The 21,084-nt window shown below is 37.7% G+C and overlaps 1 protein-coding gene across 1 annotated transcript in view; it reads right to left on the bottom strand.

Annotated features, from left to right (window-relative positions):
• Window positions 1–3,429: 3,429 nt before the first annotated feature.
• GC (GC vitamin D binding protein) overlaps window positions 3,430–21,084 on the bottom strand; it is a 48,273-nt gene continuing 30,618 nt past the window's right edge. The window contains exons 7-13 of the mRNA XM_061145226.1: window positions 20,716–20,845; window positions 19,131–19,333; window positions 18,274–18,403; window positions 16,326–16,423; window positions 14,297–14,429; window positions 8,480–8,531; window positions 3,430–3,558 (exon numbers count right to left, since the gene is read on the bottom strand). Of these exons, the coding sequence (XP_061001209.1) occupies window positions 8,499–8,531; window positions 14,297–14,429; window positions 16,326–16,423; window positions 18,274–18,403; window positions 19,131–19,333; window positions 20,716–20,845 (727 nt within the window). The 3' untranslated portion in view covers window positions 3,430–3,558; window positions 8,480–8,498. The remainder of the gene's footprint in view (window positions 3,559–8,479; window positions 8,532–14,296; window positions 14,430–16,325; window positions 16,424–18,273; window positions 18,404–19,130; window positions 19,334–20,715; window positions 20,846–21,084) is intronic.

Here is a 21,084-nt window from a genome sequence, read left to right as displayed (position 1 = left end):
TGCTCAGTCATGTCCAACTCTTTACAACCCTATGGACTGTAGCCCACCAGGATCCTCTGTCCATGGGTTTTCCCAGGCGAGAATACTGGAGTGGGTTGCCATTTTCCTCCAGGGGAATCTTCCTGACCCAGGGATAGAACCTGAGTCTCTTGCATTTGCCAGCAAATTCTTTACCACTTGAGCCACTTGGGAAGTCTTTATTGTTAGCTATTTGTCACCAAATGCAAATAAACAGTTAAGTTGATTTAATTCTTGCTTTATTAGAGTGTATGGCTGTTGAATTAAATGACATAATTGGATAGCTTTTTCCTTGTTATGTTTTTATATTTTAATCTCCACATAAAGCACCTTGGGCTTCCCTGATAGCTCAGTTGGTAAAGAATCTGCGTGTAATGCAGGAGACCCTCATTCAATTTCTGGGCCAGGAAGAGCCCCTGGAGAAGGGATAAGCTAAACTCACCAGTATTCTTGGGCTTCCCCTGTGGCTCAGCTGATAAAGAATCTGCCTGCGATGCAGGAGATCTGGTGTTCGATCCCTGGGTTGGGAAGGTCCCCTGGAGAAGGGAAAGGCTGCCCAGTCCAGTATTGTGGCCTGGAGAATCCCATGGACTGATAGTCCATGGGGTCGCAAAGAATAGGACATGACTAAATGACTTTCACTCTCACTCACTGATCACATGAGGTCCACACACATTATGAAGGGTAATCTTTTATGCTTAAAGTCAGCTGGTGGGATACCTATAGAAACATCTAGACTAATGTTTGAAACTAAACAAATAGGCACCATAGCCTAGACAAATTGACACCTAAAATTTAACCATCACACTGGTCTTCTATTATTTCTGTTGCTCTTTACTAAGTTTAAAGTCTTTCAAACTGCAGGACTAATGTTCTGTGTTTTCCTGCCTAAGATATCCCACAGGCAATTGTTAAACCCTTACCTGAGAACCATCACCTCTAACCATCTGCACAGGATTCCTGTATTAACAGATTATTGACTGGGGTGGGGGGTGATTTTTATAGAAACTAATGCTTGTGGTGTTAACACATCTCAGGCCAAGAATGTGTGAATACCTCACCTGGAAATTCTTGAGAAACAAAGGTGCTTTAGTGAAAGTCGCCCAGTTGTGTCCGACTCTTTGAGACCCCATGGATTATCAATCAACTGAAGGCCTTAAAAGCAAAGACAGATTTCTCAGGGGAGAATTCCACCTCAAGACGGCAACATACATGAGTTTCCAGACTGTCGGCTTGCCTCACGGACTTTGGACTTGCCAGCTCCAGGACTGTGTGAGTCAGTTTTAATCATAAATCAATCTATCTCCTATTAGTTTTATTTCCTTGGAGAATGCCTGGCTGATACAGTTTGTGAATTTCATTCTCAGAAACAAAGCATTGTTTGGTTTGTTTCTCTCATGATGATCAGTGTTTTTAAAAGAAGGCGATTTGGAAGGTCTAAAAGTTGAGGACTACTTATATTATAGACATTAACCAGTAAAATCAGCCACGGTTGATAGTAGGTGGAAATTCAGAAGTGTCTCTAATATTGGGAAGCACTTGGAAAGTAAGCATAAATCCTGGCAATGGCTTCTCAAAAGGCCTGTTTTTCCTACCAAATGGAACAAATAAGGGCATAATTATACCTATCAAGTCTAAACTTTGAAACTCTTGTATGAAAATGATGGAATATCTGGGTCCGTGATTCTTAATATTAAAAAATGGGGAAAGGTGTTGAGAGTTTGCTAGAGAATATATCCAGGGGAACCATAAAAATGCTACTTCAACCAATCATGTACTATTTACTTGAATACTTAGTGGTAAAAAGACGCCCGTTTCTACCTGGTCGGGCATAAAAATACTTCCTGAAAAGGGACCAGTTTGTAAGCAGTTCATGAATAATTTGTAAATGCAACCTCTCAAATAAGAGCAGAGCAGTATTTTTCAAAATTATTTTCAGATTTTTGAATTTTTGAATAAGTCTGGGTTGTATTTGAAGGAAAAGAGGTCAGTGGTTGAATGTAGACAGTAATAAATTTTATACTTTAAGTTGTGGCTCTTCACGGGACAAATATTTTTGTAATTCCCAAACTAATTGGATCAGGGAGTGTATTCTTCAGGTAGACCCATGAATCTTGCGTGGCATATTGGAAACGGAATTTAAGTTTTGTTTTTTTATACTAACTCTGCTACCTGGGGCCCCACACCCACCTTTATGGAGCCTCATTTCTCTCATGTTGGTGGTGGTTGTTGAACTCACTTATAGAGTCTTATTCTTCTCATACTTTATATCAATGCTATTTTCTTCTCAGAGTTTGTTTTGAATCTACAAGCTAATTTTTGAAGTGAAAAAAGAACTTTAAAAAGTAAAAAATACTGCCTATGTATGTAGTGGGTAGGTTGTTTGTTTTTTTTTTTTTAATTTCATGGCATCATCTAAACAACTTCCCTGTTTGAGGTTAATTTCTCCTTTTGGAGTCTATGTGAGGTAGAACTCCACATTCTACTGTAGCAGCCACAAGAGGCAGGTGTTTGCTGTCTCAGTTCTTAGGCACCTGATCTTTGCTTAGTTAATGCAGTGCAGCCTGCTGGGACTTAGCATCTCGAGAGGGGACCAGGGATGATTTTGGTTACTAGGACTCCAGTTATATTTGCTATAAAATATGCTTCATCTGTACCATAAAACTCTACATCTACCATGAAATGAATTCAAATTCCTTGCAGCAGTTAACTATAAATATAGAAGACTTTCCTTGGCTTGTATTGGTTTCCAAGGAGTCTTTATTCTGAAAATATGATCTTTCTTTCAAAGCAAAATCTGTTAGAACACTTTCAGTTTCCCTGGGCAAAGTAAGCATGTAGAAAGAATATCATATAGGGTGTATATGGTAAATGGAATTAAGCAGAAATCATTATTTTTAGAACTTTGGCTTAATCAATTGCTCTGAAGAGTTTTCTTTAGCAACAATAAACTTGTCTGGGTCACAAAGTTTTTTTTTTTTTTTTTTGCAAGGCAGATACTACCTAACTAAAGCGGTACAACTTATGGCTAGAAGCAAGAAAGTATCCATAGGAGGTTATATTTTCTTTAATTAAAAACACATTTTTTTTTCTTTAAGAAGTGAGCTATTCCAGGCTTTTTATGGTAGAAGGCTATTAACTTTTTCTTAATGGTACATTTTAAGCCTGAGATGCAATCAAGCCATGGAGCTCTGTGTGCTGGGAACTGTAAAGTGGATGCTTCTGCCGTGAATCTTTTAGAAGGCCACCACAGATCTAGAAGAAAGCAAGGGCTGGTGGGCTGGAGTTGCCTCCTATAGTGTCTTTGTGGAGGTCCTAGAAATAGTGCTGGAGACTGACATTGTGTCATCAGGCAAAGCAGCATTTATGGTTTGCATTATATTTCAATTTATTTTGGTAACAAATCATCACGTTTAACATCAGATGAGGATATAGTAGCTGAAAACAAGCAGGGAGGATCCTAGCTGTCTCCCTGGGAGCTCTGGTGTTGCTGAGATTAGGCCAGCAGTTGTCATTCCCAGAGCGCTTCCAGCTTGAGGCCTGTGAGGACCATGGAAATACATGTTAGGAAAACAGAGATAATGGACACCAATCATCCTACAGTTCAACAGATGCACATAAAGTCAGGTTATTATGTATAGAGATAAACCTGTCTAGTGTGACCTGTATATCCTCTATGGCCCACTTGATGGGTTCTGAGTTAATGTAAGAAATTCCCAAGACCTCAATATAAAGCCATCACTGTTTGGCTAAGGTACATCATACAGTGTTTTGTTTTGTTTTTTTTGAACTAATTTATGTATGTAACTTTCTGATGTATACGCATGAATAATCACTGTCAGAGGGAAAAGTAGCAGCAGCCAATGACACACGAGGCCCCTCAGTCATGGGGTTGAAATAAAAGTTCAGTAGTTATTTTAATAACTCACTGAGTGTGATGTTTAGTTAATAAATCGTGTCCAACTCTGTGACCCCATGAACTATAGCCCGCCAGACTCCTCTGTCCATGGGATTGCCCAAGCAAGAATACTGGAGTGGGTTGCCATTTCCTTCTCCGGGGGATCTTCCCCACCCATGGATTGAACCTGCGTCTCCTGCATTTCAGGCGAATTCTTTACCACTGAGTCACCGCTGAGTTTGAGTTTTTATCCAATCACCTTCTCCTTTGTAATTAGGCAAGAGTGTCTCCCCCTTGTCTATTTTCTTTTCCTAGACACTACAGCAGAGTTGTATCATAATTCTCTTTGCATAGTGCAAGACATGCCATCTTTTGTCCTCAATGAGTGTGTGCCTTGGAAGGAGGATGAGAAGGGAGACCCCTCTGTGCTTCTCTCTCACATTTCTCTCCTTGTGTCAGCACTGGACATTGTTGAGTGTAATTCTAGTAGTAGTTTCCCTCCCACCCGATTTTGCAGCATGAGTCGACTCCTTTATCTGTTGGCAACCCAAGGCACACTAATTGTTCCCAAAACTGGAGGAAAAAGATAACTGGCTTTTTGGGACTTATTAAAAGACAGCAAATCCCTCTCCAATGGGGCATGCAAATGTGATCCCAATCAATTTGGAGGCTTAAAGAAACTGACTAAGGGGACCAGTAACTGTCAAGATGATGAGTCTGGTTTATAAAGACTTTAGTTAAGATAAAATAACATCAAACTACAGAGTGGAAGACATGAATTGCACATGTACCTAAGGAGAGGAACACCTTGAGACAAAAGCTTCAGCTTCTACATGTTTTTCAGGTCCCTAGAGTGGGGCAGGTTCTTACTGAAAAATACACAGCCAGCCAAAGTTACTCAGTTTTAGGAACTGCTTTGCACTAAATAATATGCCACTGTGGTCACCTAGAGCAAACTTGTTTTAGTAAGAAAAACCACAGAAGGAAATGGATGTGTTCTAGAAGAAATTGACTAAGGGGACCAATAACTGTCTAGATGACAAGTCAGGTTTAAAACATGAAGAAAAGACTGGTCTATGGGGAGGAGGAGAGGTCTGACAAGTGCTCACTCCTTAGTTTGAAATCAAAGTCAAGTGCTGGATTCAGAACAACTCACAACTGGAACTGTTGTTTTTGGGCAATGCTGCTGATAACTGAATGTTCCCCGGTGGCTCAGTGGTAAAGAATTCGCCTGCACTGCAAGAGACACGGGCTTGATTCCTGGGTGGGGAAGATACCCTGGAGAAGGACATGGCAACCCACTCCAGTATCCTTACCCTGGAAATCTCAAAGACAGAGGAGCCTGGCAGGCTATAGCCTGTGGGGTTGCAAAGAGTTGCACTTAGCAACTAACAACAACTATTGTCCTACAGAGCTACAGAATTCTCCCTGAAACCCAAGAACCACAATCTGCTGGCTGTGTTCTGGAAACCTAATAGAACTTTTAGATTGTGGTATCATTATTTCTAGCTATCAAGTGCCCTAGTCTCACAACCTTATGAGCAAGTTCTAATTTGCTCTTTCAAGGCCACATAACTGCTCCTAATATAACCCTTTATAATTGCGGATTGTGATTATAATAAATAGGCATTAAGTAAAGAGAGCCCGAAAGAATCAGTACACATTGTGGAAGCATATGAAGAAACATGTGAGTGATTTCTTTTTTCCTTTTTTTTTTTTTTTTTTTTTTAGGGCTTCCTTCTAGATGATCAAATGGTATCTGGGTGGCCAGTTGGGTGATACAGAAATCATAGGACTAATTAAAGGCAATAACAGAAAAAATACTAATATGAGAGAAATGATTGAAAATTTTTTATAGAAGATCGAGTTAATGACTAGAACCAGAGTAATCAGTATACTAGAACCTTCATCAATCTGTCACTGAAAAAACTTAACCCTGTTGATTTAGCTAGCATTAAGAGTAGTTTGGAAAGTTGTCAGGTTAAAAAAAAAAACAAAACACAAAACTCTTCATTCTTCAAATTAGTGTTCCCTCTCTCTTTATTAGAATACCCTCTTTTTCAATTTGTGCTCCCGGAGACTGAAAGAACGTGAATATACATGTTGCTGCTGCTGCTAAGTCACTTAAGTTGTGTCCGACTCTGTGCGACCCCATAGACGGCAGCCCACCAGGCTCCCCCGTCCCTGGGATTCTCCAGGCAAGAACATTGGAGTGGGTTGCCATTTCCTTCTCCAATGCATGAAAGTGAAAAGTGACAGTGAAGTTGCTCAGTCCTATTGGACTCTTTGCGACCCCATGGACTGCAGCCCACCAGGCTCCTCTGTCCATGGGGTTGTCCAGGTAAGAGTACTGGAGTGGGTTGCCATTGCCTTCTCCAGAATATACATGAGACACCAAGAAAATGCACTGTGTTCCTAGAGAAAAATAATTCAGTTAAAACAAACTCAAAGGCAAAGCTTTCATGTACAATAGCTAGAGGTACCTTGAAGGGTGGGAGGTAAGGTGGCTGTTGTGTACTGAGATTTTTAATTCTATTGAGATTACATGTGGGTTGAAATAAAGGGATACTGGATTAATTTAAATGAGGGAAAAGGATTAGTTTAGCAGCAATAGAGACCATATACTATTTTTAACTCTAGAATATTTACATTCAAGTAACCTGGAGTTTTCATTTTTTTCATTGAGGTATAAGTGAAATTGAGTTGATTGAGTCAATGGACATGAATTTGAGCAAACTCCAGGAGATAGTGAGGGATAGTGAAGGATGGTATGCTGTAGTCCATGGACTGCAAAAAGTTGGACATGACTGAGCGACTGAACTGTGTAAGTGACATTACAAATTAGTCTCAGGTATGGCTTTTAGCCCTTTTCTCCAGAAATTATTCAGTGAACTTACTTTCCCTTTAGGGCATCATATTCATATGCTAAAGCACAAAGAATATATAGAGAGGGAAACTTGTTTTAGTTTCAATTCATATTTTAGACAAAGAATGTTGCCTGCTATTCCAGGGAACAATACATGTTGCCCACCATCAGACACTTCACCTGTGCTAACGGTGTGCCCTGAGAAGAATTTAGAGTGGAGAATAACAGAAAACTTTCAGTGTTCTGGATTCTGGCCATTGGTCCTAGATAGTTAAGATGTATATCTAAAGGGATAACTTCAATGATCCCAGATTCTTGCATCTTCTCATACAATATAGAGAACTAAAATCATTAACTTGAGATGTCTGTTCTTTGTAAATAGCAGTCATCTTTGATGTTCTACTACATGTTTGCTTTTTCAGCAAAAAAAAAAAAAAAAAAAAAAAAAAAGCCTATGCCTGTATATTCTGGCTCCTCCCTTCCTGCTTCAGAGAAGTTCCTTTTAGCTGTCTGAGAGGCTATCTTCCTGGACTATAGTCCTTAGTAAAGTCCCCAAATAAAACATAACTCACAACTTTGTTAGGTTGTATGTTTTTCTTTAGTCAACAGTTTTATCAGCAGTAGAAGCAACAGCAGTAAAAACTTTTGCTAGTATTTTTGTGACTATTTGCTAGGACTTTTATATAATACATCATTATTTCAGTTAATCATTACAACAATGCTGAAAGGGAGATTTACACTTTTCTTCTTAAGGAAAATGGAACTTAGCTTCAGGGATTGTAACTTGCTTAATTTTACAAAGACAGACAAAGAGAGAATTCTAAACCAGATTGGATGAGTCAAAAAATGAGTTCCCTTGATTAATCCCATTGTACTGCCTCTCAGAATGTTAATTTTTTTTTTTTTTTTTTGCTTTTTCTAATGATTCAAATTGTTGAGAGTTGGAAGCTTGGATTTCATTAGTTGATGGCATTTCCTTCCATAAGCATTTTAGAAAACATTGTCAGGAAATCAGAAAAATTAAAATTTTATATAATTGAAAAGCCTCAGTTTAATTAAGATCTGAGATAAACCTTTGTTTTTAATAATTTTTAAAAAGTCTCAGAAGAAATATCTTTAAAAAGAATACAATTAAATTTGAAGAGTAAATGTGTTTTGTAAAAATGCAGAGTTAAGGTCACCTCAATTTAAGGTATTAGGTTCTATCTAAATTATTTCATACTCAATATCTTTATCAGACATTTTTTTAATGGATGAGAATATACCATCTGAAAAAAGCAAGTGGCAATATTTCAACAGTGTTGCTTTAGCTTGAGGAATGTCATTTTTCCTCCTGAGAATCCTGTCATGTTATCTTTAAGACTTGATGGATTTTGTCTTCAAACTCAGCTTTTTCTGCTGAGTGCATCAGGACCCCTGATCTCTTTGAGGTCATTATCTTAGCTGTGGGGTTATAATGGATAAAGCACTGGGCTGGGGACTAGGACTCTAGTCCTAAATATGTCAGAAGTTGGTTGTATATTCTTGTTTAACTTTCTTAACTTCTTCATATGCTTAATATTCTCATCTATAAAATGAGTTTGACTAGATAATTGTTAGAATAAATAATTTGAACAAATAGTCTCCTTCCTATTATGACTTTAAAAAATGCATAGTACAAAGCTAGGTTCTTTGCTGCCTTTAAAAACTGTACTTACTTAAGATGGTACACACGCATCAAGACTGTAGGGTATTAATTTGAGCATCAATCTGAAATGAAAAAATATTATTTAAATCATGGGGCATTTTGTTGTAAGATAACAGATCATTCAGAAGGAATAAACATTTTTTGAACCTTGCTTATATGAAACAATTCTTGTCAAAATACAGTTTTATATTGAATTTTTAAGTGACCATCCTTCATATTTATTTAGTTTTATATTACAGTATTACAGGAAAAAAGACAAGAAACAATGACATGAGTTAATAGGTGCTAATTATTGGGTGTGCACAGAATATTAAGTCATAGCAGACGACCTTGGGTGCCAGGGAAGGAATCCCAGAGGAGCTGATGTTTAATTTGAATCCTGAAGCTTGTGGATGGATTGAGCCAGTTATAGTGTGTGAATAGGGCAATCTGGGTTGAGTTAGTAGGTGCAAAAGCCTTGAGGTAAGAGCAAGCTTAATGTACTTAGGAAACTGCAAGTAGTTTGGGAGAGCCAAAGCAATAAGAATAAGAAGTCATGACCAGTTTGGAGAAGAAATCAATGGTCCAAATTCTTTTGATTAGGAAAAAAAAATTGGATGTAATTTAGAAGTGATGGAGAGCAATTAAAATGTATTTACCATTTTGTGCATCACAAAGGTTATTTTGACTTCAGTACAGAGAGGGGATTGGGTGTGAGCCGCTGGAGGAAGACTAGAGATGAGAGACCAATGGGAAGTTTGTAATCCAGGTAAAATGTTGCCTAAACTGTGCTGTGCTTAGTCGTTCAGGTGTGCCTGACTCTTTGTGACCCCACAGACTGTAGCCCCCCAGGCTCCACTGTCCATGGAATTCTCCAGGCAGGAATACTGGAGTGGGTTGCCATGCCCTCCTCCAGGGGATCTTCCCAACCCAGGAATCAAACCTAGGTCTTCTGCATTGCAGGCAGATTCTCTACCCTCTGAGCCACCAGGGAAGCCATTGAGTATGAGTTTTTATCCAGTCATCTTCTACTTTGTAATTAGGCAAATTTTTCTTTTCTGAGACACTACAGCAGAGTTGTATCATAATTCTCTTTGCATGGCGCAAGGAATGCCATCTTTCATTGTCCTCATTAAGTACTGATAATATAGAAGAAGGTATTTACTGAGAGATATTGAAGGGTTATAATTCATAGGATTTGGAACTGAATTGAACATATGTAGAAGTCAAAGATTACTGTTTCTATTTTTGACAATGGGTGAATGGTGATGGTATTTATAAATGTAGGGAAATAGGAGTTTTTAGAGGGAGACTTTGGGCATGTTGAGTTTGAATTTCTTCTGGGATAAGAGCCCCCATGGACAGCTGGATAAAAATCTTGGCTCTGAGGGGAGAGATTCTGCCTGGAGATGGAGGTTTGAAAATTAAAGACATGTCCATGGACAAGAACACTAAGGGAAAATGTAATGTCATGAAACTTGAGGATCAAGGAAAAAACTGGAAGAAAAGAAGTTTAAATTGTAGGTTGAAGAGGAAAATACTAAAGAGAGTGAGAAGGAAAGGATCATAGGAGAAAAAGGTAGAATATGATAAGATGACAGTTGTTGCAAGAAGAAAGAAATCATTGTGGATATCAAGTGTTTTACAGAGAAGCCTGCTAAGGACTGACAAACTGTTAGACTTACCAAGAAAATTTCAGTGTGACTTTGTCGTTAGTGGTATAGGAGCATCAGATGCCATACTGCAAAGGGCAGAGGAATTCACAGGAGGTGTGATGAATAAGAGTGTATACTATTCTTTCAAGAATCTTGGCTTTAAGGGGAGGAGAAAGAAAAGTAGCTAGGGAGTAGTGTCTGAATTACCTTATTTAAGATCAGGAGATAAAAAACTTTAAATTAGACTCATTCAAAAGGTAGTGTTGAAACAGAAGAGGATAACTAATGAAAACAGAGTCCAAGGAACTGGCATGAATGGAATTCAGAGTGATACTACTAACCTGGTGTCAATTTTACTATTTTAACAATCATTTTGGAATTCCAGTCAGTAATTAAGTTTTCTGGTATCAATAATTTATTTTCACCATTATTAGCTAAATTAGGGCTAAATTCGAACAATCTCATGGAATAACAGACTCATGTGAAATAAATGATGGTTTTTCTGACATCTAAATATGGTTTTTCTAACATCATCTAACCTCCATGTATCTCACTCAACCCACTCATAAAAGGGGAATTAAAATGGTACCCAACATCTTAGAATTGCTTTAGATCACTCCACAAATACATACATATAAAGCTATTAATATTCTGCTTAACAGATAGTAATGGCTTAATAAACTCTAGCTATGACATTGAGGCAGAGCAGGCAATGGCAACCCACTCCAGGACTCTTGCCTGGAAAATCCCATGGACGGAGGAGCCTGGTAGGCTGCAGTCCATGGGGTCGCCAAGAGTGACACGACTAAGTGACTTCACTTTCACTTTTCACTTTCATGCATTGGAGAAGGAAATGGCAACCCATTCCAGTATCCTTGCCTGGAGAATCCCAGGGACGGGGGAGCCTGGTGGGCTGCCATCTATGGGGTCGCACAGAGTTGGACACGACTAAAGTGACTTAGCAGCAACAGCATGACATTGAGGATTATAAACACTACTTATACTGAGAAATTAAAATTTTTCCTGAAGTGTGAGAGAAAAGGAAAGAGAAGGCAGAAGGGGAAAGGGATGAGAAGAGAAGAATTGGTCTCCTCTTTGCCCAGCTGTTCATGGAGATTTGCACTTGATTTTTTTTTTTAATTTTAATGATCAAATCCAGCATATAACAGTGGCTTTCTGAAAACCTTGGGACATATTAGGGATAATATACTGATGAGTTTTCAGAAGCTATATTATCAGGTCATGAATAGGAATGACCTGCCTGAATGATGGAGAGAAAAAAAAAAATCAAGTCTAATTTTGCAACTGTAAGTTTTTCTGCAGTCAATGGGCCTCTATAGAATAAAAAGGAATGACTTCTGAGTGCTGTGGTAAAGCTGAAAGAAAGCGACACTGACTGTTCTATTTCTTGGTCATTTCAAGATGAAGGTGAGGGAGTGGATAGAGGTAGATGACATAAACACTAATTTAGTATAGTTCAGAGGCCCTTTCTGCCACTCCTCTGGCCACTGTGCCATGTATGTGTAGAACGGCAGATAGAGGTGGATCCTCAGATATAAATGACTCCGTGTGCATGTAGTGCACAGGCACTGCTTTTAAGGAGAAAACTTCCAAGCAAATATAGGACAAGGAGATTTGATGATAAACTATAATCCAAATTATGGGGTGAATGGGACAAATATTTACACTAAGCATTGAGAATTAAAGTCAATGCTGTTCTAACAGATTTTGCCTTAACCTGAAGTCAGAGGTGAGCTCACTTTCCTAGCTATGATATTAACATTAATGTAGAGACAATCAAAAGGCTAACAGAAATGCCAGAGAGTCTAACCTCCCAGGGCTCTAAAAAATCATTTATCCATGAGTAGCTCAACTCGATTCATCTCACTGTCCTTTAGCAATTTCTGAAAGTTTGGCTACTCAGCAGCAGCACTGCTATAAATTTACTGGTTATAAAGCAAGAAAATAGAGCATCACAAAACTGCCTTCTCACCATGGTTGTTGAAAATATGAAAATAAAGCCTTAAAATGGCAATGTATTATAATGAACTATACTGAAAAGCAAATTAAAGAAATGAACAGGCTTGAAGGAAGTATGTGCTTCATGCATAAAGCTCCATTTGCTTGTACAAGGTCAAAAAGGAAAGTGGGTGTGGATGAACAGATAAAGGGACTGAAGACTGGTTAGCAAAGTGGTATTTTTGACAGAATATAAAAAAAAAAAGGAGTTAGGCTTTTTTTTTTTTTTTCTTAATGACTGAATGAGACCCTCATAGCAAATTCTCCTGGTAGAAAATAGCTTCTAGGTAAGGTAATTTTTTTTTTTTTTTTTTACTTCTGGTAAAGGCAACCTAAATTCAGTTGTCATATTACCCAAAGCCAGTTGTTAGTAAAGGAAGAAAAACTGTTGGATTTAGTTGCTCTATGATAAATGTTTTAATGCCAGTAATGATCGAAATATCCTAATAATCCATGTCTTTTAGAACCTTGTTTTGAACTTTAATGAAAGATGAACATGATATGTTTCTCAGCAGAATTTTAAGAATAGGCTTCTTTTTATTTTATTGTACCCTTTTCATTCCAGAATTCTGGCTTTACAAATTATTACTAGGAAGTTTGACAGATAGGTTTGGGATTTGAAGGGTATGCATTGAAACTGGAGGCGAAATTAGAATTTCCAAGGGTACAGAGCACACAAATGAGTAATGTGATGTAGCTCAACTTGTTAAATTGATTTAAGACTTCGTTAGACACTGTAAGGTAAAAAGGCTCAGATGGTGAAGAATCTGCCTGCAATGCAGGAGACCCAGTTCAATCCCTGGGTGGGAAAGATCCCCTGGAGGAGGAAATGGCAACCCAATCTAGTGTTCTTGTCTGGAAAATTCCATGGACAGAGGAGCCTGGCGGCTACAGTCCATGGGGTTGCAGAGTCGGACACGACTGAGCAATTAACACGCACACACACAGAGTAATAAAAAAAATAAACCCACCAAAATATGTAAAAGAATTAGTATGTATAACCAAGACTTAAATACAAACAAAACTTTTCAGCCTAACTTTTAGAAAACCAGTTGAAATATAAAAGAACCTCTACCAGAGAACCGAGAAAATACATTTTCTAGTTGGTAAAGAAAGCCAGACCAGACTCAGCAGAAATTATGAGGGGAATATCATGTTTTAGAGAAAAAAATTGTTATCATAAATCAAGCTACTGGGCAGTGAAATAGGCTGCCTCTAGGAGAAAACAAATTTCAGATATTTAAATGGAGGCTGAATGACCTCTGGCAGGGATGAACTGAGTGAAAAATTACACTAAACGACCTTTATAGTTTTCTTCATATAAACATTTGACTTCTTATTAAGTTCTTAGGTATCTTCAAATGTGCTCTACTAGAATGATAATAGAAAAATGAAGTGAAAGTGTTAGTCACTCAGTTGTATCTGACTCTGCCACCCCATGGACTGTAACTTGCCAGGTTCCTCTGTCCATGGAATTCTCCAGGCAAGAATACTGGAGTGGGTAGCCATTCTCTTCTCCAGGGGATCTTCTTTACCCATAAAATTAAATCAGGCTTTGTTGCTTTCATGGTTTAATTGCATATAAATTCTTTAAAAAATCATTTAATTTATAGAAAAGGACTTCTAATTGACCTGAAATCCCGGGCATAAGTAGTATTAACACCATAGTAAAATTATTTTTATGTATAGACACAGAAATGATGGGTCCAAAGTGGGCCATAAGTATTTCCTTCCCAATAGACTACAAAATAAACAATAGTATAATCTAGTCAAAAGGAATATAACTTAATATCATGAACTTTAGAAAGGTGAGCCAAGGAAGAATCTGTTTTAGCATGGCATAGAGCTGTTCTTAACCCTGCCTCTGTATTCCAGAAATATAACAGGTGAGACATCAAAATCCTTGGAATTGTCGTTACTACTTCCGAATTAGCCATAAAGTGAAATGAAATGACCTCCATATCTTTTTTGACTATTCTTCTATAGCATTCTGTAATGACTGCTGGAAAATAAGGGGTCAAATGGAGGATATGAACAAATAGGATACGTGCATCTGAAAACACCAACAAGACATTTCCCGTGAGTAGGACAGGTAATCAATAACAAATGAGCAATTCTGACCACAAAAGTTCTTCATACTATGCAGTGATAAGTAGAACATTAAATTTTCTTACCTCTGAATTGCAGTAGAGAGGAGGTGAGTTTATAGAACAGCACTTGGAGGCAAAGTCTGAGCGCTTGGCAACCAGCTCTTGGCGATCCGTCTCCGTGGCATCAGGAAATTTTCCTCTTAGTCTCTCTGCCAGTCTGAAAGGTCAATTTTACGTAAAGTTCTACTAGATGTATTCTATAAACATGTCAAGTGCAAAATGGTAGCCACTTCAGATCTTTTGCAACAGCAACGACAAAAAAGGAAAATAGTTACCCTTAAGAAAATTTAGTAACTGTGGAATGATTTTTGATGCCTCAGTTGAAGATTAGGAAGTGAAACCTATGTCTCTTTTAGATCATGAAAGTAAACATACAACCTACTGCTGAATTTGAATTCCTATTATTTCCCTTTCATGCACGCAGTTACATCAATCACGAGGATGACCTCCTCCTCTCTTTTCCCTGGTCTTTCCTCTTCTCTCCAGTTCTAGATTTCAAACTCCTCAAAGAGTACTTCCCTTATAGGACTTTGTCACCTTAATGTATTTTCTCTCATATGTAATCTCTTCTGTTTGCCTGCTACTCAACTAGCTATGCTGGAAGGAACAACAGGTCTTTCTGTTTTTTAAGCCTTGCTTTTTAGGAACTCTCCATCTCCATTTAAGATGCTGCTAGGATCTGACTTTCTTGATTCCCTCCAATTTGAATGGTCCCTCCCAGTTTAAATTAACTCTCTCTCCTCATAATGGATAACTCAGCCTGATTTATGACTTTTCCAAGAAATATTGATACTTGCTAGCCCAGTAGCGGGCATTGTAATAGAGACCCAAATTTATCTACAGTTGGGATTAGTATAATGATGCTGGGAAAGGACAGAAGGGTGAGGGGGATTAGCTTGCTTATTAAAGAGTTATTAAAAATAGTAGGTCCCAGCTGGTAGGGAAAGGAAGTCAGATTAGATGCAACTCAGAGGATAGGGAGAAAGAGAGGGTGTGTGGAATTTTAAATACCTAGACTCAATAGTTTCAATCTTCTCTACTTTGAAAATCCCAAATGTCAATTCTATTGCATTAACACTTTTAACATACTGAGATTATATATATTATCACAGAATTGTCCCATGTAACCCTAGAGTTCAAAACAAAACTGTTGGCCGGGAACTTAATTTTGTATTATCCATAATATTCTATACCACTTCCATAATTTATGAATTATATAATCTCCTGATAAATGGGAAACAACCATTTTGAACTTAAGGCTTTCACATTTTTTTTCTTTTAGACTTTGTTAAGGTCTTCATAGGGGTCACTGAAGGCTTCCTCCTTTGGGGATACTTTAAAAGGTTTTTTTTTTTTTTTTTGTGAGGTTGTATTTGTGCTTATTTGAGGGGTGTGTTGTTGACGGTTTGAAATAGAGCTAAGAAATTTGCTTAATGAAATGGAGAATGACATGATCTCACAGAGATATTTTCTAGGAAGCCAGTAAAACTTTTGTTATGACCTATTATTTTAGTATTAACACCTATTTATAAAGACATGCTTCCTTTGACTTGAGAAAAATGGCTACTGTACCTTATTGATTAACATATCTATTTCCAGTTTACAGAGAATACATACTGGTAATGGATGACACTGTACTTGATTGAGTTTGGGTTGTCTTGTCAGACAATATGCCATGAAGTTAGATAATATTTTTCGGGGGTTTTAGTTTCTCAGTTATGTATAGCAACAACTACAGATAACTTTATGGTAAGAGTGTTGATATGAATTAATTATATATTTTTAAAATTAAGTCCCTGTGGATCTTGGAATTTATGTTTCTGTGACTGTGTTCTAACTGACCTCTCATCTGATATACATGACATCCCCCCAAAAAAGAACTGTTTTTTCTTATTTAGGTATTAGATTGACTATTCTTTACAACTCTTAAATTGCACCTCCTCTTTTTACTGCTCACTTAAAACATCTTAAGTCTTTAACCCTGCTTCAATTCACAATACCAGGCTATTATTATTGATAAATTTGAAGGAATCAGCCAGAACAAGACTCTTACTTTTTCTTGTACTCAGTAAAAGTGTTTTCTGAATAATCAGCACATAGTTCTTGTCCTTTTTGAATGAAAGATGATAATTCCCTTGTCAGCTGAGGGCCCTGTAAGAAAATAATGATTACGTAACAATTACTTATCTTGAAACACTCATCAGAGAGATGTTAAATCGGAATTCCAGGCAATGCATCAATATGAGTGTCTAACCTATGGATACCTTATCTTTGACAAAGGAGGCAAGTATATACAATGGAGAAGAGACAACCTCTTTAGCAAGTGGTGCTGGGAAAACTGGTCAACCACTTGTAAAAGAATGAAACTAGAACACTTTCTAACACCATACACAAAAATAAACTCAAAATGGATTAAAGATCTAAACGTAAGACCAGAAACTATAAAACTCCTAGAGGAAAACATAGGCAAAACACTCTCTGACATAAATCATAGCAGGATCCTCTGTGACCCACCTCCCAGAATATTGGAAATAAAAGCAAAAATAAACAAACGGGACCTAATGAAACTATAAGCAAGGTGAAAAGACAGCCTTCAGAATGGGAGAAAATAATAGCAAATGAAGAAACTGACAAAGAGTTAACCTCAAAAATATACAAGCAGCTCCTGCAGCTCAATTCCAGAAAAATAAACGACCCAATCAAAAAATGGGCCAAAGAACTAAACAGACATTTCTCCGAAGAAGACATACAGATGGCTAACAAACACATGAAAAGATGCTCAACATCACTCATTATCAGAGAAATGCAAATCAAAACCACAATGAGGTACCATTACACGCCAGTCAGAATGGCTGCTATCCAAAAGTCTACAAGCTGGAGAGGGTGTGGAGAAAAGGGAACCCTCTTACACTGTTGGTGGGAATGCAAACTAGTACAGCCACTAGGGAGAACAGTGTGGAGATTCCTTAAAAAACTGGAAATGGAACTGCCATACGACCCAGCAATCCCACTGCTAGGCATACACACCAAGGAAATCAAAATTGAGAGACACGTGTACACCAATGTTCATCGCAGCACTGTTTATAATAGCCAGGACATGGAAGCAACCTAGATATCCATCAGCAGATGAATGGATAAGGAAGCTGTGGTACATATACACAATGGAATATTACTCAGCCAATAAAAAGAATGCATTTGAATTAGTTCTAATGAGGTGGATGAAACTGGAGCCTATTATACAGAGTGAAGTAAGTCAGAAAGAAAAACACCAATATAGTATATTAACGCATTTTTATGGAATTTAGAAAGATGGTAATGACGACCCTATATGTGAGACAGCAAAAGAGACTCAGATGTAAAGAACAGTCTTTTGGACTCTGTGGGAGAAGGCGAGGGTGGGATGATTTGAGAGGGTAGTGTTGAAATGTGTATATTATCATATGTGAAGTGGATCGCCAGTCCAGGTTCGATGCATGAGACTGGGTGCTCAGGGCTGGTGCACTGGGATGACCCTGGGGAATAGGATGGGGAGGCAGGCGGGAGGGGAGTTCAGGATGGGGAACACCTGTGTGCCCATGGCTGATTCATGTTGATGTATGGCAAAAACCACTACAATATTGTAAAGTAGTTAGCTTCCAATTAAAATAAATAAATTAATTAAAAAACATGAGTGTCTATTATTGGATATTGGATAACATTTTCTACATAAGGCCAGATTGTAAATATTTCAAGCTTTGTAAGTGTCATACAGTCTCTGCTGTAACTAATCAGCTGCCAATATGGCACAAAAACAGCTGTAAACAGTGAGGAGGGCTGTGTTACAATGAAACCTTACGAACACTGAAGTTGGAGTTTTATGTAATTTTCATGTATAATGAAATACTATTTTTAAACCATTTAAAACTGTAAGACCATTCTTAGATCACAGGCACCAGGCCAGATTTGGTTTGTTAACCCTTGAGCCATACCCAGGTTAATAAAGAAAATATAGACAATTGGACCTTCGCATTTAAACAGGCAGTAGAAGATTCTGAGTGGCAGCATTCATCAAGGCTTTTCAGGGCTGGCTCAAGTATTTTACTGAGGAACACTTCTGGAATCTGAGTCTTCCTGCTTAGTTCAAATATATATCTGGCAGGAGAGAGAAAGGAGATAACACTCTTTAACATGGGTAGATTTGCATATGCATGTCATGTTCTGAAATTTAATATCTATTATTGTGGCAGAACACCTGGCTTAATTAAAACTAAAAGATTGAACTAAAAATGACTCTAACACATTTTAAGTTAAAATTCTCATTGAAATACAAGTTATGGATAGTTGCTTTGAAGCTACTGTGATTAGTTAAATTTCTGTATGTACCAAATATACATTTGTTTATAAATTTATGCATAAACAGATCTATCAATACTTCAGATATATAATGGAACTGCATTTGTGTAAAGATACTACATGAATACAATATAATGCATCAAGTGGGTACCTTAAGTAGCTTTTCTGTGAAAGTAATTTGTGTAAAGGCTTCCATTGTCTCATCCCAATATTTATGCATTTATAAAAGCGATGAGTATTTAGACAAATGTAAATTAGAGTTTCAGTCCAAGTTCAGTCTAAATTCTAATCTCTAATACCAGTAATTGATTTTTTGGGCCCTGTTAATTCAAACTGAGATAGTTTTAGGCCTTAAGTATGCACATACTTGTAGCATATGCAACTCAGTGTATGTAGCCCATAGTGTATCTCAGTTCTTAGATGGAGGAAAACAGATAAAGACGTACTATCTCTTCCAATTTCTATTTCTTTTGTCACTTAATGCTAGTGAATGTCAATACTGTCAGATTAAATCAGCCCAACTTACTGATCCAGGACCTTGGTGTTTCCTTTATCACACACGTCTTTGTTCATGGGCAACTTGACATCTGGCAACTCAGGGTTTGGGGAAGCTGGCATGAAGTAAGTGCACATGAATATGTCCATGGGTGTTTTTTCTTGACAACAGTCCTTAAATTTCGAATTTTTAGTGGATAAGTTGTCACAGAGTTTTACTGTGTATTCAGGAAGCTACAAGAGAAATTGTGCATTTGTGCATTGTTAGTTTCCTACTTAGTCTCATTAAAAATAAGGAAAGCTTAAAAAAGTCAGCATGAATGCTCTTACAAGGTACACTGGTAGACTATTTGTGGAGTGCAATTTGTCAATATGTTATTGTTCAATCGCTGTGTCTGACTCCTTTGTGACCCTATGGACTGTAGCCTGCCAGGTTCCTCTGTCCCTGGGATTTTTCAGGCAAGAAGACGGGAGTAGGTTGCCATTTTCTCCTCCAGGGGATCTTCCCAACCAGAGATTGAACCCACACCTCCCACACTGGCAGGCAGATTCTTTACCACTGAGCCAGCAGGGAAGTCCTTGTCAATATGTACTAAAAGTCTTAAAGTATTACAGTATGATTTCCAAGAATTTACTCTCAGAAAATAATTATGAATGAAGGGGAGATTTAGCTAAAAACTATTAAGGGCAGCACTGCTTACCATGTTAAACTGAAACAACCTAAATCCAATAAAAGGGAACTGGTTTAAAAATATGTTACATCTAGGTAGCTAAAGGTCTCGGAAGAAGGAAATGGCAACCCACTTCAGTATTCTTGCCTGGAAAATCCCATAGACAGAAGAAGCCTGGTGGGTTACAGTCCATTGGGTCTCAAGAGTCAGACACGATTTAGCAACAAACCACCACCACCAGTAGCTAAATGTAGTATATGCAGTAGATATATACAGTAAAGCCCCACTTAGCCATTATAAGTCAGGTTATAGAGAAACACCTATCACTGAGATATATCCTTAAAGAAAGACCAGATGTCAAAGTATCTGTTTCTAAAGAGGTCCACAGACATGGAGTAACTTCTAGCTAAACTAACAGTACAAACTTGTATATACTTGAATGGATGATATAAATGAAAATTGGTGAGAAAGTTGAATGACTATCAAATTTTAACAAGTATAACAAAACATTAGAAGCTTTTAATAGAGAGTTCAATGTTGTCTAATAGAACAGATGATGAATGAAATAACAGGTGATGATGAAATAATCTCTATCTGTGTTGTCCAATACTGAGCACTTGAAATGTGGCTAGTGTTTTCAAAGAACTGAAGTTTAATTTAAATGTAACCATCTATGGCTAGTAGATATGCTCTGGGCTTTGTAGGTAGAGTAAGGTCTTTGGAATCAGAATCTTGGCTTTGGTGTGGACTTTGCCGCTTACTAGTTGTAGGACTTTATTAATCCTTGATAATCTTCTGTGTCCTCATCTGTAAAATTGAGTTAACAGTGTATTTAAATTTCATAGGATACATAGGAGGATTCACTGAGATGATGCATGTAAAAAGCAGCTTAGGAGAGTGCCTGCCATTCAGTAAGTGGTCCACGGATCATGAAGATTTTCTTACCTCCTTGGCCATGCAGTCCTCTGAGGTAGACTCACAGCACTTGGAGAGGATTGTTGTAATATCTTCAGCAAGTGGCAAAACATCTTCCAGATGTGCAGTAGGCACTTTCTGGGCAAATTTGATGAGATGGCTGAACAGTTAAAAATGAATGATTAGTTTACCTATATTCTCAGTTTTCTTGGTTTCATTATGAACACAGTCTGGAGGAGCATATCTGTCATGTCGCAGATCCTTTGTGCAGAAGTCGCTATTGAAAATTCAGTCATTCCCAATGAATCTCTTCATGTTTTCAGTACTGATAAAGAGCTCCTCTTCTGGCCAGATTTTTGTAGCTGAAGCAAGTCTTTAAAATGTTAGATCTACGGACAT

Source organism: Dama dama, chromosome 6 (assembly GCF_033118175.1).
Source record: "Dama dama isolate Ldn47 chromosome 6, ASM3311817v1, whole genome shotgun sequence".
NCBI lineage: Eukaryota > Metazoa > Chordata > Mammalia > Artiodactyla > Cervidae > Dama > Dama dama.
The sequence above is the reverse complement of the archived record's forward strand: the minus strand, read 5'-3'. Positions and strand labels throughout refer to the sequence as shown.